The 27,355-nt window shown below is 43.8% G+C and overlaps 1 protein-coding gene across 1 annotated transcript; it reads right to left on the reverse strand.

Annotated features, from left to right (window-relative positions):
- Window positions 1–789: 789 nt before the first annotated feature.
- On the reverse strand, window positions 790–27,181 carry FNDC7 (fibronectin type III domain containing 7; the record flags this gene model as incomplete). The annotated part of the gene is made up of 12 exons (XM_080801819.1): window positions 790–821; window positions 4,635–4,664; window positions 7,803–8,063; window positions 9,714–9,968; window positions 11,136–11,390; window positions 12,520–12,777; window positions 14,968–15,222; window positions 17,214–17,471; window positions 19,890–20,150; window positions 20,887–21,141; window positions 26,586–26,604; window positions 27,119–27,181. 12 exons carry the CDS (start codon window positions 27,179–27,181, stop codon window positions 790–792), a joined length of 2,202 nt encoding a protein of 733 aa, XP_080657945.1.
- Between the last annotated feature and the right edge of the window lie 174 nt (window positions 27,182–27,355).

A 27,355-nucleotide genomic window follows, 5' to 3' on the forward strand; every position in this document is an offset into this window, starting at 1 on the left:
GCAACAGGCCAGCAGCTCTGCCTGCTCAGATGCTAACGCAGAGGTAACATCACAGGATGCTCTGGGATGGCCAACACTACAAGCAGCTTGGCTTCCTCCTAACTTGAGACGAGGGTGTTTGTTACTACAGGCTGCCCTGGAAGATGTGGCTCTCCAACCTATGGCAGGGTCCTGCTGGAGGTCTGTCTTGAGATGAGCAGTGTCTCTGCATGGTGGCTTTCAAGCTCTTTCACGGTGGATTTCAAGCTTTCGGGGAGTGAACATCTGCAGCCCTTGAATGGCAAGAGTGCTGCGTGGCAAACGCTGGTGTCCATGAAATAGCTATGAAGTGGATGTGTTGAAGTCTGTGTAGTGTTTGGCTACGAAATCTCAGAGGCCGTTTCTGTGAAGCAGAACTTTTACGTTTCCAGAACTTTCCCAGTGTGTGAACTCACTGTGGCAGTCTTTCAGAGCACTTTCTGAAATTTTTTCTCTACTGAGTCCTCTCCATAGCAGATCTTGAACTCCTGTGCAGGTGAGGACTCACCTCACCTTGCTTGCCTTCAGGAAATGGAGTCAGAGTTGTCCTTCCAGAGGCCAAGAGAGCTTATCCTACCCTAGAGGCATTTTCATATCCTAGCAGAGCTTTTCCACCTCTATAACACTAACGAGAGAGTCAACCCTGCAAAAAATATGGGAAGAATTTTTTTTTTTAAACAAAGCCAAAAAAAACTTTGCCTTCAACTCATACTATTTCAATTTAAGTTACTCACTAGGTTAAGCCTCTGTTTTTATCCGTGGCTCACTGTGTCATTCTGCATTTCTTTTCCCTCTGTAAATCACTGAAAGGGCAAGGAAGGGAAGAAGCCACAGACACATTAAATACACAGACATTTTCTTAAACTAAAAAGCCCCCAAATGTCTCTGAGAGTTAGCTTAGTGTTTTGATTTGAATTGCTATTTTTGTAGCACTTCGTGACAAGAAAACAGGAAATTAAGACAATCTGAACTGTTCAAATGGCTAGAAGAAACTGAGAAGTAGGTTCCGACTCACCAGGGTGCTTTAGGAAATGACCCCACCCACAGGCTCTCAGAGCTCAGACTGCCCACTCAGGACGAAGAACTTTCTTCTCTACCACAGGCCAAGTTGCTATGTTCTCAGACAGCTCCCATGTTTCACTGAATCAGGGGGCTGTGTCGGGACAACATAATAAACCCATTTAACTGCTGAGGGAGTTTTGGGGAGGAAAATTCCCCTGAAAGTACAGGTGAGGCTGGATGTTGAGGACAAAGAATGTCTCTCTGGAGTGATGTCAGACTACCTCCTGTTAGAGCACCCTTGCCTCAGAAGGTTTTCCCCTTCTCTTCCAACCTGAATCAAATTTCTGGTATCATAGTAGCATCTTTGAATTAGGGCCGTGGTTCTCAAACTTTAACGTGCCTCAGCATCACTCAGAGGGCTTGTTAAAACAAAGGTTGCTAGGCCCTAGGCCTGGAATTTCTGACTCATCACTCATCAGGTCTATGGTGGAGCCCCACAAACTGCATTTCTAAGAGGTTCCCAGATGTCTTTCATGCTGTTGGCCCTGGGACCAGGCTTTGAGAACCACTGAGTTAGAGTATTATGAGGACTGAAGTTACAATGCAAGTATCTTAGTTAGAAGTAGCAAACTAAAAGGTTAATAACTGGCACATAGTAAAGCATGAGATGAGCTTAAACGGATCCGAATTAATAATAACTACCATTTATTAAGTGCTTTCTATCGGCCTGTCATTGTGCCCCACAGTTTACCTCTCATTTAATCCTCATAACATTTGATGAGTTGATTATTCTGATTTTCAGGAAACCTAGGCTGAGGGAGGGTTGAAACACCTTGTGTAAGCATAAGTGATAGCAGAGAGATTTGAACCCAGATCTCTCTTAATCCATTCATGCTGTTGAAAAGCTTTAGGATAGTCCAGGAGCCAAGGAAGATCAAAAGTCTTAGACCAGGGGTGCCTGAGTGGCTGAGTCATTAAGCGTCTGCCTTCGGCTCAGGTCATGATCCCAGGGTCCTGGGATGGAGCCCCACATGGGGCTCCCTGCTCAGTGGAGAGTTTGCTTCTCCCTCTGCCTCTCCCCCTGCTTGTGTTCCCTCTCTGGCTCTTTCTCTCTGTCAAATAAATAAATAAAATCTTTCAAAAAAAAAAAAAGTCTTAGACCAATGAGATTCCCAAGACTTTCCTTGCTGTATCTGGGGGCCCATGTCAGCCAGAGACCTAATTGGATCAATCCCATGTATATGGAGGAGAAATGCTGAAGCTGGAGACAACAGTTTTGAATTCTTCCCTAGATATAACGAATTCCATATGATGTGGAAACTCTCAAATGATCTGGCTTACTCTTATTTCTGAGAGTCTTGCATGATGTACTTAAAGAGAGGGTCAACCTTGATAAAGAATGGAGAAGTGAGGGTTAGGGGCAGCCCAGAGGGACAGAGGAAGGGAAGAGTAGTGACCTAGAGTGGTACTGTTCAAACCCCAGAGTATCAATATCACTGGGAACCTGATAGAAATACAGAGACCCAGACCCTATCCCACCTCTACAGGCCTGGGCATCTACATTTTAAAAAGTAATCTCTACAACCAGCATGGGGCTCAAACTTAGGACCCCAAGATTGAGAGTCACATGCTCTAACAACTGAGCCAGCCAGGCACCCCTCTACATTCCTTATTAGCTCTCCAGGAGATTCTGATATACATCAAAGTTTGAGAATTAATAACTAAGCAGTGTTTCTCAAATTTGAAAATGCATATGAATCACCCGAGAATTTAATAAATCAGAGTGGGGCCTAGGATTGTTCATTTATAAAACATTCTTTCAGAAGATTTTTTTTTTTATTTAAGTAATCTCTACACCCAAGGTGGGGCTTGAACTCAGAACCCCTGAGGTCAAGAGTCACATGCTCTACTGACTGAGCCAGCCAGATGCTCCCTTAGACTATACATTTTGAGCAAGCTTCCTGGTGATGCTGATGAGTAGCAAAGTCTATGAGTGATGGTTTTCAAGCATTTTTTTTTTTTAAAAAGACTTTCAGCTCTGTCTTTAACAAAATCTTAGGGATGGCCTCCATAACACACCACTCGCCTCCTGCCAGGGACCCCCAAGTCACTTCTCTTAGCCCTCTGGGGCTCAGGGGAAACCTGGTTGAATACTGTTCTAATACTGGACATAGTTTCCAAAAATGCAGACCCAGGCCTGTGTACATTTTTCACTGAAGACCAGGGCTGGCGGTCATGAGTCCTCTGGGAGTTTTTTAAAGTAATGTTTCATAATTTAGAAGTTTCCTCAGTTTGTTTTTAATCAGCTAGGCTGGCTTCCCAATAGTTGCTGGAAACAAAAACCTTTTAAAAATGAATGGGGCTTCTGCTTATTTCAGACCTGTGGTGGACAAGAAATGGAAAGCATGTGTCCTGCTGTCCTCTGAGAAGCAACGGATCAGGAGAGGAAACAGAACAGGCAGTGGAAAGAAACTCCATACCCAGTTCCTGCCAGTGGAAGGAAATGTTGGATGGGGAGCTGGTCCAAACTGGGAGGCTCTTCTGGGAGTTTGCTGATAGGAAGACTTCATTTCCACTCCTACCCTCTGAGGTTAGCTATGTCTGACTGGGCAAGTGGCTGTGTGTGTGTGTCCACCCCGTCTGTAGTTTAGGGTTGATAGTATTTCCTGGGGGTTTTCCCAAAGCCCCGAACCAAGCAGGTGCCTAGAAGGCATGGCAACGATTCCTTGTGAAGCGGCCCGTGCTACTCACTGGGTCAGCACTCACAGTGTTTCCAAGAGTAGCCTCCATGTGCAGCTAGTAGCCTCCTAGCCAAGATCGGTCCTGAGCACAGCCAAGGAGGTGGTGAGGGTTATTCTTTGTCCAACTTCCCTTTAGCACCCCATGTTTCCTCCATTGGGCATATACACCCTTGCAAACTGGAAGCAGATGTATTGGCCTTTTGTGGGCTGTTAGCAGATTCCCTCTAACACCTGGCTGCTACAGGCATGTAGGTCAGACATGCAGGCATGGTCAGACATGCAGAATTGATGTCACTGGCATCACCTGGACCTTACCAAAGTGCAAAGTCTCAGATCCTCCCACACGTACCAAATCAGAACCTGGTTTTAACAAGGCCCCAGGGGATTTGCATGCAACATAAAGTTTGAGAAGGTCTGCTTGAAAGCTGTAGTTCTTGGGCTTGGCTCTGCTTTAGAATCACCTAAGAAGCTTTGAAAAATACCAATGCCCAGACTTATCCCAGACCAATTAAATCAGCTTTTGTGGGGATAAAGCCCAGGCATCAATTACTTTTAAGCTCTCGAGGTGACTCACTGTCCAGCAGGGCTGGGAACCAGTCTCAGAAGTGAAGGATGAAGCTGCTACCTCTACTGAACCCTATTTCCATTTTCCTGTGGGGCCCTAGGAGGATGAAAAGATTTCCGAATGCAAAGGAATTTGTCTCAACTGGTGGAATCTGAGGGGAGGCATTCTAACAAGGCAGAAAAGGTTGTGGGAGGGGAAGCCAAGAACCTCTCACATCACAGAAAGAGTCAGCTTTGATACCTACTTCATTATGACACCCAAAAGAGCAACAAAAAAATTCTGTTTTATCCATGAGAAAAATGACTTACCCATTCCAAGTGTACTTCCGGAGCAGGTTACTACAATGAATAACAACAAAAGCATTTAAAATATATTAACTGATATATTCAAGATAGTGAAGACATTAAAAAAAAGATAGTGACAATATAACTTAAAGAATAATGGGCTAGTCAACCAAAGAATGAATAAGAACCAGCTTGAGTGATAAGAGGAGATAGCTACTAGCAATAGGACCTTGGGCAAGTCACTTCACTTCTCTGTGTTTTAGTTTATCTGTAAAGTGGTAAGAATTAGAATGCCAACCTCATAAGGTTGTTACAGGGACCAACTGAGTTAGTATATGCAAAGCCCTTAGGATAGTGCTGGGCACATATACTCAATAAATATTAGTCATTAGTATCATTTATAGTATTGTCCTAATTATCAAAGGAAGGCACTGATCAATACTACTGATATTGAAAAAAAGAAACCCAAAAAACAAAAAGTTTCCCTCAGACTCCTGGTTTTTACCACAGAGATGGAGCAAAAGTGGATTCCCTAACTTGAGTCTAGACACCCAATTCTTACTAAAGTAGAATGACTGCAGCCTTGAGCTGGCATCCCACCAGAGGGTATCAGAGCTCTAGCCAACGAGGACTTCTGGTGGCTAACATACCGGCTGTAGGATCATAGGCAAACACAGAAACTCACTAATTCAGTAATTTTTTAAATTTAAAATATATTGGGTGATAGTTATGTGCTACATATCGAGAGTCCAATTTTAGTATATGTGCTGCCGAAGTGAGCACATGTTGAGAGTCCAGAGATGACCATTTGTTAGGAAATATAACACATTTTCAACTCACAGTCATATGGTGTGGTAAAGATTCGGGTGATATAGGGGTCATAAAAGAGGGAGCAAGAAAACTAAATCAGCCTCTAGAAATTGGAGAAGACTTCACAGTGGCTGGTGGAGCTCCCTTGGTGGAGGTGAAATTCCAGAAGAGAAGAGTACTGTATCAGCTCAGAAGCATGATATGGCATGGAATAAGTGTGTGGTGAGGGCAGGTGTGTGTGAATGATCATGAGCTGAGCCAAAGGCAGATGCTTAACCAGCTGAGCAACCCAGGCACTCCTATTTTTAATTTTTTAGTGTAGCTACTAGAGAATTTAAATCTTTTCATATATGGCTTGCATTAAATACTATTGCACAATGCAGGTGTAGGAAGACCAACTACGGACAACCTAGGAGGAGCCTTGAAAGTCATGCTCAAAGTACTGACTTTTATCTTATGGGGCAATGGAACACTTTGAGGACTTTGAAGCATTAAAGAAACACAGTTGGATCAGTGTCCTGGAATGACAACTCTGGTAATTGTATAGAGGCTGGCATCAGCTCAGGAAGACAAGACTGGTGCAGTATTGTAGGGGAAAAGTGGTGAGGGCCTATCATACAGCAGTAGGTGTAAGAGAGAGAAGAGAAGTTGGATTTAAAAACCATCATGAGGGGTGCCTGAGTGGCTCAGTGGGTCTAGTGGCTGCCTTTGGTTCAGGTCATGACCTTGGGGTCCTGGGATTGAGCCGCGCCATCAGGCTCCCTGCCCAGCAGGGAGTCTGCTTCTCTCTCTGCCCCTCCCCCTGCACGTGTGCTCTCTTTCTCTCAAATAAATTTTAAAGATCATTTAAAAAAATAAAAACCATCATGAGGGGTACTTGGCTGGCTTAGTTGGAAGAGCGTGCAACCTCTGAGTTTGGGGTTGTGAGTTCAAACCCCATTTTGGTACAGAGATTACTTGAAAAGTTTAAACAACAACAACAACAACAACAACAACAACAACAACAAACCAAACCGTCATGAAATGAACAGTCCAGGACTTGGAGACCACTGAGATAGGGAGGGTGAGGGAAAAGGAAGCTGACTTCCAGGTTTTCAACTCTCATACCCGAAACAAGGATGCCTGGAGGAAGATTAGAAATTGCAGGAGAAGATCAGGAGTTCCCTTTGGCCCTGAGGAGTTGAAATGCCTGGGGCACCTCCAGGTAGAGGTATATGAACATGAATTTTAGGGTTAGAAGAAGAGAAGGGTTATAGGTAGAGATGTGGGAGTCTGGAAGCTCTGCTTTTCTCACTTATAAATCGAAGATAATAAAATTTGTTGAACCTAACTCAGAGTTATTTTGAGCATTCAATGAGCTACTGAATGTGAAAACACTTGATAAACTGTAAAATGTGATGCAGATATGATGAAGCACTGTTACTGAGCGGAAGTCTCTTTTTCCCTGAAGAGCTGATCCTCACCCCAAGAACCTATTCTTGTCCCTTCCCAAAGGGCAGTACTCTGGGCCAGCTTGTCCTGTGGACAAGATAATGAAAAAAACAAGGAATCAGAGCATGACACACAAGGGCAGCAAGAACACCAATGAGAGGAACTGGCCTGGTTCTGTCCAGGGGCCATTTGAGTCTTCTTGCCATCCCCCACGTAACTGGGAATTCTAGATTCTGGTTATCAGTAAAGGTTTCTGAGGGTATTTATTCCTCATCCTGTGATCACCTATAAAATTCTAGGACCTTATCCTCTCTTTTCTTTAAACATTTTTTTTAGAAATATGTGAAAAATATATGACTATGCCCTTGGCAAAGTAGCAGAAGGTGCTGGAATACAGGGCAAGAGAATTGCTAGTGTTTCTCTGCTAGGTCTGGTGAGATGGAGCTGCTGACAGTCTTGTTTTGTGATCACAGACTGCCTGCCCACTCGTATTTCCAAACCTAGCTTATGATTTATAAATTTATCTTCTCCCTGATCCTTCAACCTCTCCTCAGCCATAAGTCTGGTCTTGTACAAAGATTCGAGTCTCTTAATTTCCAACATTTCAAGGTGTCTTCCATTATCTCTGAGACTATGTTAAAACTCTATTCCCAAGCCTCAAAGCAACAGAGCATTTAAAATCTGCTTTACTATTTAAACAGCAAGCATCTGGTCCTTTTTCTGAAAAAGAAAGACACAGCGAAGAGAGGAGTGTCTCCGAATCATATGATAAGAAAGCATCACAATTCCAAAGAAGCTTGAGGTCCCCGTAGCCAGAATCCACCCGCAGGAAGTAAACATTTCACGCCTTTTTGACCTTCCTACATAGCAAATAAGTGGGATTGCTCTGAGGCTTAATTCACAGACTGAGTTCAGCGTTACTTTTAAACAAAGGGCTGTAACTTGCTCTACCTGAATATATTTTTTTGGGGCAGAACGTAAGCTTCAGTCCTGTCTCAGCAACTGGGGAGACCATCACGGTATATACATCCCCACAGGGTATCTTGGTGACATCACAAAAACTGAGGCCAGCACCTGGGGCGCATGTGAAAATGCCTTTGGAACCGTAGAGGTCAGTGCTGTAATTGGCAGAGCCCCTGGGGGCTTGCCAGTGGATCCGAATGCCATTCGGGCCCAGCCTGTATAATTTCACTCCCAAAGGGCAGCAGGCACCTGAAGGATAAAAACAAACAGACACAAATTACTCCACCATCAGATAAACGTGGCCCTTATTACTCTGGGGAAACAATATAAGTAACCTAAATAATACATGATTAGAGCATTCTTTGAAGGTTCTTTCCATGATTGGAAATCCATGTGTGCTGGTGACATGGGCCATGAATTTTTAATAGAGAACAATGGTGAGTCCAAACTCCCCACTGGGCAGATACGTATTGTATCTCAAACTGTGTGAGTCAAATGTACAGGATCTTTGTCAAGAGCTTTCATAATGCCCTGGTTCTATATGATTTTAATGGGATTGAATTTAAGTTAACTGCATTCCGCTTTAATTGAAAAGACCTGTTTTGCTGGCTGAGCCGCATGACGCCTGGGGGGCGGTCACTAACACAGCAGTGACCAGGCTTTGCCCGTCCACACTGCATCCGTGCTTGTTTACAAGGTCCTTCTTTTTTTCTTTTCTAAATGCCTTGAGCAGGCCACACATTCTGTGTCAGGCGGGGTTACTCAGTAACTAAGATAAAAATGTTGTATAATGATTAAAAAATTCAGTTACAGATAATCAGGTTTGTTGGATTTAGTCTTTCCTTTTTTTTAAAAAAAGAAGTTTTTTACACGTGAATGTAAGCAGTGGGCCATATTCCCAGAACTGGATATCAGGGTTAGAATTTAGGCAGCAAAATCTAATGGAAAACAATGGATCCAAAGAAAGTATGAAACAGCTTACAGGTGTATAGCATGTTATAAATGCTTCCACATTATAATTATTTCTGTTTCTCTTACCGCTGAGGAAACAGAATCAGGGAAGATAAGGCAACACAGCTTAGAATAAGCCGTGTCTTTAGGCTCCTGGTTGAATCTTTCCACTGTCCTTGGGGTGGCAAATTTGTATTTCAGCTCTCCCATCCCATACCCTGGGGGCAGATACAACTAACTGATCACTGTACTCCTTCTCACTAAAAAGGTATTTTCAGGAGTTTTGTTTCCTTTTCTTTCCTTTTTCGTTTCCTTTCCCCTCCTTTCCTGTCCTTTCCTTCCCCTTCCTTCCGTTTCCTTCCCTTTCCCTCTCCCTCTCCCTCACCTTTCCCAAAACAGGGCTCCAAGCAGCCACTTCAGTGGACTAGAATCATACAAGAGAATTTTATTTGCCAACCCTGTACCACTTCTACCTTCCCCTGCTATTCCCTAATGATTTGGTCTTTGAAGACCAAAGAACAAAATCCAAAACTGTCAGTAGACAGTGTTCCTTCAGCCTGTTGAAATAAGAAACCAGAGAGGGGGTTGGCATGGTTTAGAAGAGAGAGGTAATAGCATAATATAATGGGAAGAAAGAATTCAAGCCAGAGTGTGTGTCCTCGATGCTTTCTGAAAACTCTGCCAGACTGAGTTACTCTGTGCTGTCCGTCCTCCCTTCGGGAAAAGGATACCTGCACCGCGTTACCAAGGGCATCAATTCACCAGCCACCAACAGGAGCCTCTGAAGCACTGAGGCTCTGAGTCAAGAGGAAAACTGTAAACATTTTAGAAAGTAATCTGAACTGATAATGCTAGCTAGATGGAGGGGCAGCATCTTTTTAGATGAGAAGGAGGGGCGTGTGTCTGGATTCACAATCACTGCAGAGCTGGAGTTTAGAAGTCACTCACTGGAGGAATAACTTTGGTAGGTGCAGTCCGCCGTCAGCCCCGTGGCACTAATCGCTTGTAACGCCACCGTGTAATTGACGCCACAGGAGATGCATCCCAGGAGGCACTGGGTTTGATGGGTGAGACACTTCGACTGTCCGGTGTGTGACTCTAGGACTGTCACATAGGTTTGGGCCCCGGTCCCAAGAGTCCAGCTCACGTTGATGACTGACTGTGTGACCTGAGTTACTGTCAGACCAGATGGACAGCACGGCACTTAGGTGGGGAAGAAGAGAAAGAATTGGGTATTTATTGTGGAAAATGACCAAGAATGATATTTTGTTTGTATTTCATTCAATATCCTAAATTTCTCAAAACCTTCCATTGTTAATCAAAATCTCCTTTTGTTAAGCAAAATCTCATTCCTCTGATATGTTATTTAACATCAAGTGTACATAGGGGGTGCTTTCCTCAAGAACATGGAGCACTTACTAGCTGTAGGTAACGTGAGCTCCAATTTTTTCCAGAACAAGGAAGAAATCCTTTGTTGTTGCACAACCTTAGCAAATGTCAGTTGCAAATTTCAAAGCAATGGCTTCATTCATCTCTTCTCTCAATATAACATTTCATAGCCTCTACAATTAAATGTATTTTGCCTTTTTCGTGCATTTCATAGTGCGTAATTGATATAAAAACTTGTAATATTTTTAGCCACCGAAGAAGAGCACAGCGAATTCTCAATTCTTAGGGGCCCATGATTCAGGATCTAAGGTATCTAGAATCTTCCTGAGTATTGGACATCATCTCTGTTCTGCTGCTTTTTACATTTCAACCTTTACAGTCTAGAGTGCTGTCCATTGTACATGAGAGAAAATAATGTCCAAAGGCTTTAAGTAATTTGCTGAATTTGCCTCACGCCCCGCGCTATGAAGCAGGAACAGCATTCTCTTATCAAGTCCTGACTATATATCAGGCCCCGTGCTAAGTGCTTGTAGCATTAACATTCACACCCCGCTGCCCCTCCAAAGGAATTCATGATCCTCCTCTCACCAATTAGAAAACTGAAACTCAGAAAAGTATTATATACAGAAAGATTTGAAAGGGCTGAGCCAAAGAAATAAAAAATAAACCAGCTCATTTGGCCACTTGCTAGTTGTTTTGGGAGATGATGTCACGGAGGAATAGAAATTCAAATCCATGTTTTGCAAAGCCCGTCTATTCCTCCTTGGATGTTAGCGTGGGACTATATTAGAGTCTTCCGATGCTATTTTTACAGAAACCGTGTCCCAGGATTGCAAGGTTTATTTTCTAAGCCTCGGGCTGTTTATGAGTTTAATGTGTTTCTATCACATGCGGGGTAGATCAGATGAGAATGTTCACAACTCAGAAGCATATCTAAGGATCACACCAAAGTCAGCGTTCAGGCTGGTGGTTGCTGCCTACCTGTTTCAAGGGGCACACTGTAGCTGGGCAGGCTCCGCCCGGCCTGGGTTTCGGCCACCGCAGTGATGGAGAACACCGAGCCGCAGGGCAAGCCCGCCATGGCGCAGGACTGTCCCGTGCTGCTGCACCAGAACAACCCCGTCTCCCCCTGGGCGGTCACTGTGTACGTGGCATCGTTGTTAGTGGATCGCCAGTGCACGTTAATTGTGGAGAATGCATCCTTTGAAACATTTTTTATCTCAGGACTGCAAGGAGCTAAGAGAGTTTAGATTATTCACTGAAACAGTGTGAGTCAAAAATAGCAGGTGTGCCATTTGGTCTAAAACTGATCTTTCCCCCAAGTGAGATCATCAGTACTTTCAACCAGACCAAGCACGTAGGCCAGATTCATAGAGGCTTTGTAGGGAAGCATAGTCTTAGGTTCCTATAGTGTTGGGTTCACTGGAAAATATTTCTTAAAAATATTTTCTTTATTTATTTTTGAGAGAGAGCGTGTGCGAGCACACGAGTTGGGGGGCGGGGCAGAGGAAGAAGCAGGGAGCCCAGTGGACTTGGTCCTGGTCCCAGGAACCTAGGCTCAGGACCTAAGTGGAGGATAGATGTTTAACCGACTGAGCCACCCAGGTGCCCAAGAGGCATTTTGAACTCTGTAAGCAAAAACTATTAAGACAAACATTTGGGGTCTTGGGGCACCTGGGTGGCTCAGTCGGTTAAGCATCCAACTCTTTTTTAAAAGGTGTTTATTTATTTATTTGAGAGCACAAGCGGGGTGGGGGGCGAAGGAGAAAGGTAGAGGGAGAGAGAGAAGCATACCCCCGGATGAGTGGGGGTCCTGATCCCAGGACCCTGAGATCACAACCTGAGCTGAAGGCAGATCCTTAACTAACTGAGCCACCCCGGTGCCCGGCATCCAACTCTTGATTTCGGCTCAGGTCATGATCTCAGGGTTCTGAGATTCAGCCCCACCTCAAGCTCCGAGCTGGGTGTGGAGCCTACTTAAGACTCTCTCTCCCTTTCCTTCTGCCCCTCCTCACTGCAACTCTCTCTCTCTCTCAAAAGAGAGAGATAGAGAAAGAAAGACAAATATTTGTGGGCTTAACCTTCATGGTGTGAATCCAGGCAAGTCCCCCCAAAAGTCAGAGGAATCGAATGGCTGAAGTCATCACTGTGGAAACCTTTCACTCTTCCCATGACCTCCTTTTTTGTGTTCTTTTTCTTCCCACTTCCACTGTTCTACCTTCTCTTTAGCCTCTCTGTAGTCAGACAGGGCCTCTACTGGTCCCCACAGAGTTGTTTTATGGTTCTTACTGAATGCCCATCCCGAGGGGCATGGCTGGGGTGAACTCTTCCAAGGTCAGTGAAGGAAGTCATAGCTGCACCATACCTGTGGTTATAAATCGGGAAGTACAGGACATATTGCTGCCCCGGGCTTCGCTGAAGGAGTACACTGTGATGTTGTACTTGGTGTCACACTCTAGAGCTGAGAGGGTGCAAGCAGGAGCAGTGTCATTGCACTCAACCACAGTGAACCCGTCTACAGCCTTGGTTTCGTAAAGTTCGGCACCGCGGACAGGAGACCAGACTATCTCTACTCTGTCACTGGACACCAACACAGGGTTGATGTCAGTAGGACAACAGGGAGCTGAAAGCAGGAGCAGAGAGAGAATGGAGGTCAGTAAAGGAGCAATGATGTCAAAGGGACCTGACCTCCCTGTGCCCAGAGGCTTTGCCACCGCTCTCCTAAACTGCTGCAAGAATCTCCATGGGGTGCCTGGGGGCTCAGTCAGTTACACTTCTGACTTTTGATTTCAGCTCAGGTCATGACCGAGCCCGCCACTAGGGTCCTGGCTGCGTGTGGAGCCTGCTTAAGATTCTCTCTCTCCCTCTCCCTCCTCTGTCCCTCCCCTCCCTGTCTCAAAAGAAAAAAAAAAGAGGGAGAGAGAGAATCTCCTACAGGTCTGTCCAGCTCTGATCTTGGCCTAACACCCACTACAGAGAGGATAATTTCTCTATGCATGTGATGTCCAAGGTCATTGCAAGCTGCATCCAGTCCACATGAACTATGCCTCCCCATCACCTGCCACACCAGTCTTCTCCCTTTCCTTTTTCTTTCTTTTTTTTTTTTTTTTAAGATTTTATTTATCAGATAGAGATCACAAGTAGGCAGAGAGGCAGGCAGAGAGAGAGAGGAAGGGAAGCGGGCTCCCTGCTGAGCAGAGAGCCCGATTCGGGGCTCGATCCCAGGACCCTGAGATCATGATCTGAGCCGAAGGCAGAGACTTTAACCCACTGAGCCACCCAGGCGCCCCTCTTTTTTTTTTTTTAAATGATTTTATTTATTTGAGTTTTATTGTCTCCTCTGTCATACAATCCAAATTAATCTCCATTTATAGATTATAATTGAAATTAAAGACCTTAAAATTAAAAAAAAGGTTTTATTTATTTAAGAGAGAGAGAGAGAGACAGCATGAGCAGGGAGGAGGGGTAGAGGGAGAGGGAGAAGCAGATTCTCCACTGAGTGGGGAGCGAGATGTTAGACTCAATCCCAGGACCCCGGGATCATGACCTGAGCCACCCAGACACCCTCACACCAGTCTTCTCAATTCCCCACCCCACATATGCTCTCATTTCCCTATGCCTCAAAGACTGCTAATCCTATACTGGAATGCTGTTTCCCTCTTCTGCATGCGAAAAATCATAGCTAGTCTAAAGACTGATCCTATTAGTGTTCTGACACTAACCAGATGAAACTGAGGGCTGAAGGAGGGGGGAGCACCATTGTATTAGCATATCTTAGAAGAGACCCTACATTATGTCATGGACGAATTCTGACAGATGTCTAATTTAGCTTGGACTTTCTCCGGGATGACCTTGCCACACCTACATTCCATCCACCCTTCAATATCCAGGTTAAGGTCACTCCTTCTGGAAGACCTATGCTCCTATGCTCTTGGGACTTGATTGGTAGCCCTTTACTACTCCATATTCCAAAAGTACCAATTATTTGATTCCTTCATCTTGGTAAAATTTATTGTAATCCTGCTAATAGTGTTATTTACATAATGATATTATAGTGTTCTTATTTGTCAGCATGGTTAATTGATTTCAAGTCACTCATTCCATTCATTCTTCAAAAATCAAGCCTCTCTTTAGGCTAATCACACTATGATAAGCATTAAGGATCAGGAGGTAAATAAAGCAAGAAGATCCAAGCCTAATAGAGGAGAATAACAGTAATAAGGATGCTAATAAAAATACTTCGCATTGTGCTTCAGCATATACAAAGACCTTTTCATATTCATGCTCTCACTGTGTGTCGCATTTTGCAGTGGAGGAGACTAAGAAGCTAACAAGGTATATGTCATTATCTTCATTTTGCAAGTGAGTTAGTGGTCAAGTTAGATCTTAAACACAGGAGCCGTGCTGCAGACCCTTCCACACCATGCCTTTGCAATTGCGTCTCTGGTTTTGGGTCTTGGGGAAAGAACGAACTCCTGAGATGGGAGGACTGCCTCCCCTTCAGCACCCTGCACAGGGTGCTGAACACAGAGTAAATCTTGGTGGAGGTTTTAATTTTTCAAAGCAAGTGGGAATGACTATATTCTTTGCTCTCTTTTCACTCCTAAGTCTTTCATTCTAGTCAAGCTTGAGTCCAGGAAGCCAAAATTTCCTGATCTGGAAAGAATATGAGAGGAGAGATTCTCTTTCTATTCTTGGCCCTCGAATGACTCCCGGGTGGTCTATGTAGTTCAATTAGTGCAACAGGTGATCTATGCAGCTGCTCACTTTAGTGACCTCAGCACTCCCTTTACAAGCATCAAGGGCAACTTACCTGTGGTGTAATTGAATACGTCACCCAGAGGACTCTGCCCTGCCTTGTTATAGGCAAAAACACTGATAAAGTAAGTGAAGCCACATTCAGATAAGAAATTGCACTGGGTGAGGGAGGTGTTGCAGTGAACTTCCAAGCCATCATCGCTCTTCACAAAGACCACGTAGTAATCACCCAGGTCTACATTGGACCAAGCCACAGACAGGTGGCCTGGAGGATCTTCTCGGATGGTCACTCTTCCGGGGGCACAAGCAACTAGGAAATGGTACATAATGAACAGCTATGAGAGTCCTGCAGGAGATTTTCTTTGCATCTTTGCAACTGTCCGGAATACCAGGAACAAATCAAATAACATGAGCACAGCAACGAGACGTTCTCACGTGTTATAAAACTTATCTCACATAGTACATGCTAGACCATGTCAGAAGCAGACACGGATCCGCTTGGTTAATACTTCCCCCGTTTGCGTGTGAAGGCAATGCCAGGCTCAGCACAGCGCGAAGGAAGGAATTCAAATGAAGCTTATTCTTTCGAGTTCTACGCTTTTAAAATCTTGGCCATCTCTAATGGCAATCTTCCTAAAATATACCTCACAATTCGGGAACCCAGGAAACACATAGCACTTTCTAAATATAGTTCTTCTATCGATCAGTGTGGGCCATTCCCACGATCCTGACTGACTGTTTTGTACCCAAGGCGCGGTGGTGTTTCCCCACCGTCAATGTGCAGGATTCCTTCCACGGTGCTTTACCCCAGCCGTGCATTAGAATTAACTTAGGAGATTTACAAACTAGTCATATCCAGACTCCACTCCCAGCAGCTCCTATTTAACTGGTCTTGGGTGGATTTAAAAAAAAAAACTCCCCAGATTCTATTCATGTGCATCCAAGATTGGGAAACACTACATGGTTCTTTCCCTCATGAAATGACTGATTTGATCTGCTGTGCTTTTGAAAGTGTATTCTTAGGGGTGCCTGGGATGGCTCAGTTGTTAAGTTGTTAAGCCAGTTGTCTTCCCAGGGTCCTGGAATTGAGCCTCGCATCAGGGTCTCTGCTCAGCGGGAAGCCTGCTTCTTTCTCTCCCACTCCCCTCTGCTTGTGTTCTCTCTCTCGCTGTGTCTCCCTCTGTCAAATAAATAAAGACCTTAAAAAAAAAAAAAAGAAAGTATATTCTTATCTCTTCCTTCATGCTCAGCTCTCCCGACCTCATAACCGTTTCTAATGTGCCGACCAGAGTAAATTAGAGCTGTCAAAAGAGAAGTCAAGTCACCAGGTGTGCTATCCATGACTATAATTTAACAGAACCATAAGAAACTGGATCTGAGGACTTGGCTGTACTTTTTCCCTGTGAAATTCAGTGCATCAGCTTGGGGATGGCTCTTTTCCTCTCTGTTCTGAAGCCTTTTACATTCAGAGTGATAGAGTTCTCACTGTTGGGTAAAGTGAACATTACTGTAATTATCTACATTTTCTTTGGCTTAGAGGACTAACATCCCATAATTCTGGGCTTGAATCCTAGCTCTAGCACTTATTACTGGTATGCCTTTGGAAAAATTACTTCATTTTTCAGACCTAAAATTGTTCTGCCTGAAAAAGGAGCTAATAGAGCCCATCTCATCGAGATGTCATGAAAATTAAATAATATAATTTATTGATAGTGTCTGGTACATAGTAGGTGTTCACTAAATGCTAGTTCCCATCACCAAAACATACAGATGTTTCTAAATGGAGGAGTAAACCTCCACATAGGTAAATATTTATTCTCTGGTAAGATGAAAATGGGAAACACATACTAAGAATTATAGACCACCCATCTTTATCTTAAAAAAATAGCTCCCTGCCCCCCCAAAAAATAGGTCACACAAGGCCTAGGTCTGTGAAGCATGGGGTAAGGAAGAGGCTGTTATCCGTACCACAGAGTTAGAGCTGTGGATCACTCCAACTGGATCTTAGAATTTGTACAACTTTAGGAAGGATAAAGGAAATTAATTAGTGATAGGCTAGAATAGGAGCCAGGACTCCTACCAATTTTCAAAGAAGTGCTGTTTCCAGTGCCTGCTATGTGGTGTCCCTATCACATTATTAAAACTCATTAGAATGTCCAATTCAATGCTTTCATTTAGACCAGGCTTTCATGTTCACTGCTTCCAGAGTGTTCTGGAACATCATCAGGTGATTCTTTGTTTCCCTTCTGGCAGTCGCCCTGGGTCGCCAGCCCCACAGTGATCTCACTGTTGTTTACGTACCAGTTTTTAGGGCCTCCGCAGAAGTTGATTTGCTAGAACCAGCATCATTACTCGCTAAAACTGAAATGAGGTACTCAGTGCCGCACTGGAGTGAGGAGATGGTACAAGCACTGAGACTTGTATGACAGCTCAGCTCTGAAGAGTCACTCAAAGCCATCACGGTGTAGTTGAAAGCTCCTTCCGTCGGGGCCCATGAAACAGAGGCTCTCAGAGTCCCACTGTCAAAAGAGACTCGAATGTTGGCAGGAGCCCGAGGACCTAGATTTTTGAGAAACAATTACGATTGTGCAGTAGCATCAAGAACCCAAATAAGATTTGGCCTAACAGCATTGCAGAGCTCGGAGGATGAAGCACCACGATAGTAGGAGAATTGCTAAGATTTAGAGCATGACGTTGGGATTTAGGGTAACACATCTGCATTGACTGTGCAAACTCACGACTAGCTATGTGACCTTAGCCATGGTATTTAGTCTGTTATTTAATTTTTTTTTTATCATCTGTAAAATGGATCTAATAAGATCAGTCCCTAGCACAAATAGGTGGCAAAGAAGCATATTTTGAATGAATGAATCAGTGAATGCATGGCACGACAAGTGACGGGATAATTAAATGAAATTATAAATGTGAAGGCCAAAAGGGCCATGTAGGCATGTTATTATTAAGTGGTAGATCAAATATTCTATTATTAATTGATGTGGGTGAACGGATTGGGCTTCAACAACATCCCTTCTTTACCTGTCATTTTTTAATTTATTTTTTAAAGATTTATTTCTTTCTTTCAGAGAGAGAGAGAAAGAGCACAAGCGCAGGGAGGGGCAAAGGGAGATCCCCGCTGAGAATGGAGCCTGATGAGGGTTCCATCCCATGACCCTGAGATCATGACCTGAGCAGAAATCAAGAGTCGGCCGGTTAACTGATTATAGATTAGTCTCTACACCCAACTTGCGGTTTGAACTTACAATCTCAAGATCAAGAGTCATATGCTCTACCGACTGAGCCAACCCCTCCCTTCTTTACTTTTGACACCTGCTAAGACTTTTTCTGTAAGAGCTTTTAGATTATAACTGTTTCTAGAAGACAAGACGTTCGTTCCATTCTAAATCAAAGGGAAGGAAGGAACGTATCAAGTGTGATGGTCACACATTAAGGCAGTCATTTTAGTGTCTCCAAAAACACTTCCCTCTACATTCTCAGAAATATAACTTCTCTTTTTTCAGGGTTAGCCTCTTGAAAAAACTTGAGGAGTATCGTCTTTGGCTGGGAGGAGAGAAATTGGTCTCAGTTGTCCAGAATCTGTGTTATAATGAGGGCCACCTGGCAGGCATCAGAGACCTCCTTGCATAGCATATGCAGGACCTTCTGGACGCAGGGAAGGCCCCGTTTGAGGAAGCAGACTCAACTCTTGCTCTGCAAGGCAGGCCATCTTCACAGGACCCTTGCCCTGTTTCATAGTCAGCTTAGCTGAAGTCACAGATCTGCTCTGGGATAATTCTGGGCCTGAGCATAGTAAGGGTTGCTTACAGTATTTTAGGACAACCAGCCCCTCCCTTATGGGGCACGGGAGAGCCAGGAAAAATGAGTAGAGTACTGGGGAGCTGTCAGGGGCTGACTTGAGTCCCCTCAAAACTCATATGTTGAAGTCCTAACCCCTAGGGCCTCCAACTGTCATCTTATTTGAAAATAGGGTCATAGTAGATGCAATCAGTTAAGATGAGGTCAGGAGGGTGGGCCCCGTCCAATATAACTGGTGTTCTTATAAAGACAGTTACTTTCGTGCTCATTTCAGCAGCACACATACCAGAACTGGCATGTTATGGATTAGCATGATCCCTGCACAAGGATGACACGTGAAATCATGAAGGGCTTCCTAAAAAAATAAAATAATAAAAAGAGGAAGTCTGGGCACAGGTGTACGCTCCCAGGGAGACTGACATCGACTGTGAAGGGTGAGGTTTTGGGGAATATATCTGAAACTCTGATTCTCAGCACAGCATTAAGTACCGTAACAACAGGAACTTTGTTTAGTTTGCTGCTGGGTCTCTAGAACAATGCCCACTCAAAGTTACAACACACTCACTAAGTGTGTACTGAATAAATGAATTCCTGTTTGTCCCAATTCTTTCTGTTTATGCTGTTGGTCTGAACCTAGAAAGGGTATGGGAGACTGGTAAACCTACCCACAGGTCATCTCTTGCTGTGGGATACTGACTGTGCACACTTGAAAGTAAGCTAGCTCTCAGGGAGGGAGAAGCCACACTCTGTGTATTCTGAGCGGCTTGTCTTTATACACGCAGTCAGCACTTAAACTACTAAGGAGGAACAGTCAAGGTACTATAAATAAACTCATAATAAATTTAAATATCTGCTGCCAGCTGCTCTGTACTTATCATTTAACACCACTCCTGATGGCTACAATGCAGAGTCCCTCTCATTCACCAAAAGGGGGATTGCTGGGGCGCCTGGGTGGCTCAGTGGGTTAAAGCCTCTGCCTTTGGCTCAGGTCATGATCCCAGGGTCCTGGGATGGAGCCCCGCATCGGGCTCTCTGCTCAGCAGGGAGCCTGCTTCCTCCTCTCTCTCTGCCTGCCTCTCTGCCTGCTTGTGATCTCTGTCAAATAAATAAATAATCTTAAAAAAAGGGGGGGGGATTGCTGGGGACTGAGCTGGAAGTCCTTACTTGTTCTCTGATTGCAGGTGGAGTCATCCCCAGGGGTGCCATTGGCATTCCATGCGTAGGCCTTTATGGTGTAGAGAGTCCCAGCTTCTAAACTGGTGAATGTCAAGGAGGTGTTTGTGGTATTCTCTTTCCATATTCTCCCCAAACCATTCGCTCGCATGATGGACACAGAGAATGCAATTGCCATATATACAGCTTCCCACTGCACAAGGATGGAGTCTGGACTTGGAGAGCTTACTTCTAGAATGGGTGCAGCCAGCACTACAAAGACAAAAACACATGCATTTGCGGTGGAGGATAATTCAAATTTAGGAATAAGTAATTTGAAGTTGGTCTTCCATATTATGGAATAATTATTTGCTTTGAAGGATTTACATCACAGTTCCATTCAATAATGGTTATCTATATGTGTATTTATCATAAATGACTTGGCAGAGGAATGGGGAACAGAGGAACTCTAATATTAGGCATTAGTTTCAACTGGAGTTTTGTAAGAAATCATATAAAACATCCTTATAATTACAGTATAACTCAATGGGGGAAATGATGGCTTATAATATTACAATGTGCACACAACCTTTTAGAAATATGCCTAGGTACAACTTTATCAACTCAATTTAAGTCATGCTGATGACAAACTCTAAATGTTTTTATTTTAAGTAAGTCGAAATGTAGCAAAATCCCTTCTATGTGTTCTTTATTTAGCATGGTCTTTACAGATAACCAAGGTTAAAAACAGAAATCCCTTTTTCAGAGATTTAAAAGCAGGGATCTTCTTAAAGATGCCCAGAAATGGGTTTTCTTTTCCAAAGCATCTGGAATTTAAATACCACCTCCCCCACAGATATCTGAATTGCCAAAAACACCATCTGGTGGCTTTCACCTGTGGGCCCCAAATCGTAGGCACTCAGGTGACACAAAATTATATCATGTACTTGAAGCTTCCATATGAGTGATTAGGTCACAAGAGCTCAACAGGGAAGAAGTATGCAGCTACCTGTCTTTGCCTGCTTGGGAGGTGATGCTTGGCTTCTCCCAGTGGCACTGATGGATCTGATGGTGATTTGGTACAAGGTTGCAGCCTTCAGGCCTGTCACAGTGCCTGGGGAATTGGCCACCATGGTTTCAATGACAGTGTCTCCATCTTCAGCTGTGAGGAGGTAACTGGTGGCCCCCGGCACTGTGGCCCATTCCACAGTGATACTGTTGCTGATTTTTGAATAGGCCTGATCGATAGTGGGTATCTCAGGAGCTGAAAAAGATTTTGAAGATTTTATGTATTTATGTATTTATTTATTTTAGAGAAAGGGGGAGAGAGAGCATGCGTGAGTGGGGGAGGGTGGGGAGTAGAGGGAGGGAGAGAATCTCAAGCAGACTCCACACTCAGCTGAGTCCTACACAGGGCTCCATCTCACAACCCCGAGATCATGACCTGAGTGGAAATCAAGAGTCAGACGCCTAACCAACTGAGCCACCCAGGCTCCTGTTGGAAGAGATTTTGAAGTTGTACATTAGCTAGGATACCTATGAAGATGACTTCTTTCATCGTTTTACTTCTCAGACTAAGCCATTTTCATGTTATCCTTTAGACATAAACTTTGCCCTCATTTTCTTTTCTTTTTTTAAAAAAGGATTTTATTTTTAGGGGTGCCTAGGTGGCACAGTCAGTTAAGTGACCGACTCTTGGTTTTGGCTCAGGTCATGATCTCAGGGTCCTGGGATTGAGCCCCACATCAGGCTCCGTGCTCAGCCAGGAGTTTGCTTGAGATTCTCTCTCTCTCTTTCTCTCTGCCCCTCCCTCTGCTTGCACTCTCTCTATCTCTCCCTCTAAATGAGTAAATAAATAAATCCTTTTTAAAAAAAGATTGGTTTTTAAATTTTTATTTATTTTTAGATTTTATTTTTAAATAATCTCTACACCCAGTGTGGGGCTCAAACTCACAACCCTGAGATCAAGAAGCCCATGCTCTACTGACTGAGTCAGCCAGACACCCCTGCCCTTCAGGATCAAGACAAAACAGAGAAAAAGAAAGGCAGAGCTATTCTCCAGAAGAGAGGCAGAAATCTCAAACCTCTCATTCAGGAACAGGATTTCAAACAGATTTTTCCCAGTTGCCTCTAGGATATTTTGCACTTTTTGTACTCCTAAAAGAGTTAAATCAGAGTCGGGCTAAAAGAGTGGGGCTTCTGGCTGGCTCAGTCAGTGGAGCACATGACCCTTGATCTTGGGGTTGTGAGTTTGAGCCCCACATTGGGCGCAGAGCCTATAAAAAGGAGTGGAACATGATTGTGGGAAAGAACTCCGAGAGGAAGGAGAGAATCACCGAGGGGCTTTATCCTAGAGGCTTCTATTCTGGTTTGGCACCCTGTGAATTCCTGGGCCTGCTCTGCCACCGCTGGTCTCCCCTCCCTTCCCCTCACCTATGCTCCACTGCCTCGGCCTGATGGTGAGGGTCCCACATCTGCTGGGGCTCTGTCTCCATCTCATGTACTTGCGCATTTAGCACAGGGATTTAAACTAAATAGAAGAGGAAGAATTGAGTTGCCTTAGGATAGATAGCTCGATTATACCTCCATGATATCAGAATAGAACCATTTTAGATTCTTCCATATAAAATAAAAATAAACTTTATTCTCCCCTTCTCCATCAAAACATCTGCTCTAGCTTAAGAATGAGATGCTGTGGTCCCTCCTCATCAGGGCCAGGCCATGGTCTGTCTGAGGGATATAAATGCTTATGTTAGGCGTGTATATAAGGCATTCATTCCTACACTTTGGGGAAGAGGTAGGAGATACAGCATGGTGACAAGATTTACTAAATTGCAAAAGTCCACAAACACAGAACATGCTCCGTGTATAGGAGGTCCAAGTGGAAGGAAAGGTCATATAAAAAATAGCTGGTTTTAAGTTTGGAACTGGCACTTAGCCTTTTCTCTTCAATGATGCTGCATCTGCTGGGTAAAATCCCTACATACCAAATTCCAAACTAAACTATAGGGCAAAGAGGAGAAAAAGTAAATACAGACCACATGTGTGATTTACCAGTATCAACTCCCTCCCCCCAGCAGACCCTACCGGCTGAATCCCTATGGGCATGACATGGACAACCTTCTCTTTCTGCACCAATAGCCCAGAGAGTTGGCTTTGGCAGCAACTCAGAAATAACCAGGCTGCAAGATCGAACAAAGTCTCCACTGTGCACTGGCCAGACATTCCTTGAACATCACCCAGGACTCCTTTGCCATCAAAAGAGAACTATGAAAGTTATATATGCTGGGGAAAAGTTGCAGACCTGCGCATCTTAGCCATTTGCCAACAGAAGGTGACTCTGCAGAAAGCATCCATGTTCCCCCTCCCCCATTGCAGGATAGAAAGCCCCAGCAAGGGCTGCCTGGGTGGCACAGTCAGTTAAGCATCTGACTCTTGGTTTTAGCTCAGGTCATGATCTCAGGGTCAGGGGATCGAACTGCGTGTCCAGTTCCGTGCCGAGTCTGCTTAAAATGATCTCTCCCTTTTCCCCTCCCTGCCGCGCGTGCTCTCTCTCTCTCCAAAGTAAATAAATAAATATTTTTAAAAAATATTAAAATAAAACGAAAGCCCCAGCAAGGGCCCCCACTTTTATCTCTCCCACACACTCATCCCTTTTCTGCTCCCACTTACTTGGCCTGTGTTATCTGCCTTCTTTCCTCTAACTAACTTTGTGAGATCTCTCAACTCCTTTTTCCTTTGTCCCCGTCGTTTATCTTATCTCCTGTGTTAGTTAGTGCTTCTCGCTGGAATGGACTAACTTCCTGCAAAAATGACGACCAAACAAGCCATGGATAGACAAGGCCTGACAGTGGATTCACAGAGGGTTTGAGAGGCCTCGGAAAGGTTAGCATGACCCAGATTGTCTCCTCCCAGGCCCACCAAGGGGCCTGAAGATGCCACAAAACTTGCCCCTTTGAAGTGAGCTGGGAGAGGCACCTTTGCTCAAAAGCTGTAATTCGGGAAGCCCGGGTCAGCCGGATGAAACACAGGTGGAAGCAGCCCAGGATTTGGATCCAGGAACTCTGGCTTGGAGCCCTGGCTCGATCATTTACTTCTCTCTCTCTCTCTTTTTTAATTTGACAGAGAGACACAGCGAAAGAGGTAACACAAGCAGGGGAGAGGGAGAGGGAGAAGCAAACTTCCCGCAGAGCAGGGAGCCCCATGCGGGGCTTGATCCCAGGACCCCGGGATCACGACATGAGCCAAAGGCAGACGCTTAAGGACTGAGCCACCCAGGCGCCCCTCTGCCATTTACTTTTGCATGGGAACATGTACAAGTAATTTAACCTCTAGCCTCTGTTTTCTCCCTTGACCATGCAGAATATTAATACTATCTACATCTTAGGATTTACTTTGAAATGCAAAATATAAAAAAAAAAGTGAAATATCTACATTTTAGGATTATTGTAATGATTAAGTAAAATAGTGTGTGCAAGGGCACTTTGAAAGGTGGGGAGGGTTAGTGTGTACCAAGACAAGTAAATTTTGGGTTTGGAAGAGCGGACCACATGGTACAGCCATGGACAGGTGCCAGGGAAGGTGAAATTCTGGGGAGGGTCTGGGGTAAGCACAGGAGAGACAGATTGCCTGTGGTTTTGGGCAGGATCTGAGCAGTTGCAACAGTGAGAGGTCAAGACCTCTGTACTATGTTTCCATTAAAGAGATGAGAAGCCCGATTGGGATGGGTAAGGCTCTGGAAGTTAGCAGCAATTCTTCCCTCTTTCTGAGTTCTGTGTTTGGCCCACTTACTGCTTTGATGAAAGAGATAACTTTATTCTCCAGATTTGCAAGCAATTTGCAAGCAATCACTCTGATCAGTGAAGAGTGAAACCCTTTGCTTCTCAGCATCTGTACATTCTACAAACTCACGGAGGTCTAAATTAGCTTGGCAGCTCTTTTGGCCAAAAATACAGAGTCTATTCCAGAGCCCAAAGAGAACCATAATGCACATACCCAGAAGGAAACCTCCTTTACAATGTCAATAAAACACATTCCATTTACCGGAAAGCCAGGGTGAATCAGTTAACAGCATCATCTCAGTCTGCCCCATTCTTTCTCTCAAATGGTGTGGAGAGTGTGGGACTAAAGAGGGACCTGCTCTGAGAGCTCAGTGTGTCCCTTGTATCCTAGGACCTTCTAAGAGGCAGAAAACTAGATTTTGTTCCCCTAAAGGCCACTTCTTAAAAAAGTTACTTTTGGTCAACCAGTCCTTTTCATTGCTTCACAGTCCTTCCTGAAGGTTTCTCCAGTATAAGGTAAGTAAATAAAAATAAAGCACGAGATGATTTTGAGAACTTACTACACAATGCATAGATGCTATGGGTCAGTCATACATAACTATGCCAAATTTTAATATTTTATTTTATTTTTAAATGTGCCTGATTTTGGGGGGCACCTGACCTTGGAGTTGTGAGTTCAAGGTTCACATTAGGTGTAGAGATTACTTTAAAATAAAAAAAAATTTTTTTTAAAGATTTTATTTATTTGACAGAGGGAGAGATCACAAGCAGGCAGAGAAGCAGGCAGAGAGAGAGGGGGGAAGCAGGCTCCCTGCCAAGCAGAGAGTCCAATGCGGGGCTCAATCCCAGGACCCCGAGATCATGACCTGAGCTGAAGGCAGAGGCTTAACCCACTAAGCCACCCAGACGCCCCAAATAAATGGGATTTTATTTTTTAAGATTTTATTTATTTATTTGACACAGAGAGAAAGATCACAAGTAGGCAGAGAGGCAGGCAGGGCGTGGGGGGGGGGGTGGGAAAGCAGGCTCCCCGCTGAGCAAAGAGCCCAATGTTGGGCTTGATCCCAGGACCCCAAGATCATGACTGAGCTAAAGGCAGATGCTTAACCCACTGAGCCACCCAGGTGTCCCTAAAAATTTTTTTTCTTAAAAAAAACAAAACAAAACCACCCAACCTTTAAGCTGCCTTATTTGTATTTCCTTTCCTATGATACAGACAAAATAATAATTGTTCTCATTTTAGTTGAATTGCCATGAGACTTTTTTGGTGATATAATTAATATTAGATGGGACCTCCAGATAATCAAAATCTCATCAAATATACATTTCCTTTCAGGGGACTTAGATTTCTAAAATGGAGGAGCTAGGCAAGTTCTCTAGAGATACTTTCTTTGCCTTCAGTCTTTTATTCAGGAAAAATGATACAATCTTTTTAAAAGAAAGCCTTTTTTCTAGCTCTGAGTTATCATTTTCTGTGTTTTAAGGATGCACTATTAGAAGTGTAAAATCCTTTTTTATTAAAGGAGAGTCTTGAACTTCTCAAAAAATTTTAATTTTCTCCTCTAATTTTTCAGAAGACAAATAGGAAAAATTATATAAATTAGATTCTATACTATTTATGCTTAAAACTATTTCTTTGACTAGATTGATAATCATCATAGTATTTTACTGGTGACTACACGTATTTGAGAAAATCCATGACTATATGACCTTCCATCCATCTCAGTACTCAGTAGGAATATCTTATGAGAACTTGTAGGTTTGATTCATGTATTTGTCTTACCAGCTAGACTCACAGTGTGGTTGCTCAGAAGATGTTGAATATTTTTGCTGGTGTAGCTTTTCTATTTCAGGGTAGCTCAAGAATTAACAATGGAAATTAACATCAAATATGGGGAGGGAAAGCTTGCGTTTCAAAAAATCTTACCTGTTTTTGCTGAAGCAACCTGAAAAGGAAAGTTTATAAAAATTAGAACCATGAAGAAAAATACCGTTTGGGGAAACATAAAACATAAATCAGAGCAGTAATAAATTTATCACAACATTTTAATACATAATGTGAGCAATATTTGAATCCATACAGAGTATTTATTTGCACAAATAATTTCCTGAACTCAAATCTTACCACAAAGGAATCCTAAATAGAATTTAGAGGCTGGAGGCAGATCACATTACTATTTCATTTTTCTCCCTGGATCTGCCTATTGAACTAAGTCAGTAGCTGCTGACAGATTTTACAGAAATCTTTGTTCTTAAAATATAATGATAATCTTGCTTTCTTTCTTTAGTAAACTGCATTAAATTTCAAACATGCAAACGTAAAATCTTCCTACGGTCCGAAAGTATTTTGTTTTCTATCTCCCCACCCCCAGTCTCTCAAGAAAAAGAAAAAGGTAATAAATGTCTTTTTTATTTTTTTTTTCCGTAAATAGTTGCAGGTAGGTCGAAATGTGAACTCACCATTTTAAGACAGATAAGACTGAATCCAATCAAAGGCCAACATTTCTTGGGTCCACCAGCCATCCTGTTGGACATCGCACTCACATGGCACACAACAGAGTGATCAGGGTCCTCTCTGGTCCCCAGGAGAGCAGCACTGTTGGTCGCTGGGCTGCCAGGGCAGAGATCCTGGGAAGTAGCTCCTCCCCTTTAGTGTGCTGCTGACCCGTTACTGGGGGGCCCTTGGAGACTGGCAGG

Source organism: Martes martes (assembly GCF_963455335.1).
Source record: "Martes martes genome assembly, chromosome: 4".
NCBI classification, from domain to species: Eukaryota; Metazoa; Chordata; class Mammalia; order Carnivora; family Mustelidae; genus Martes; species Martes martes.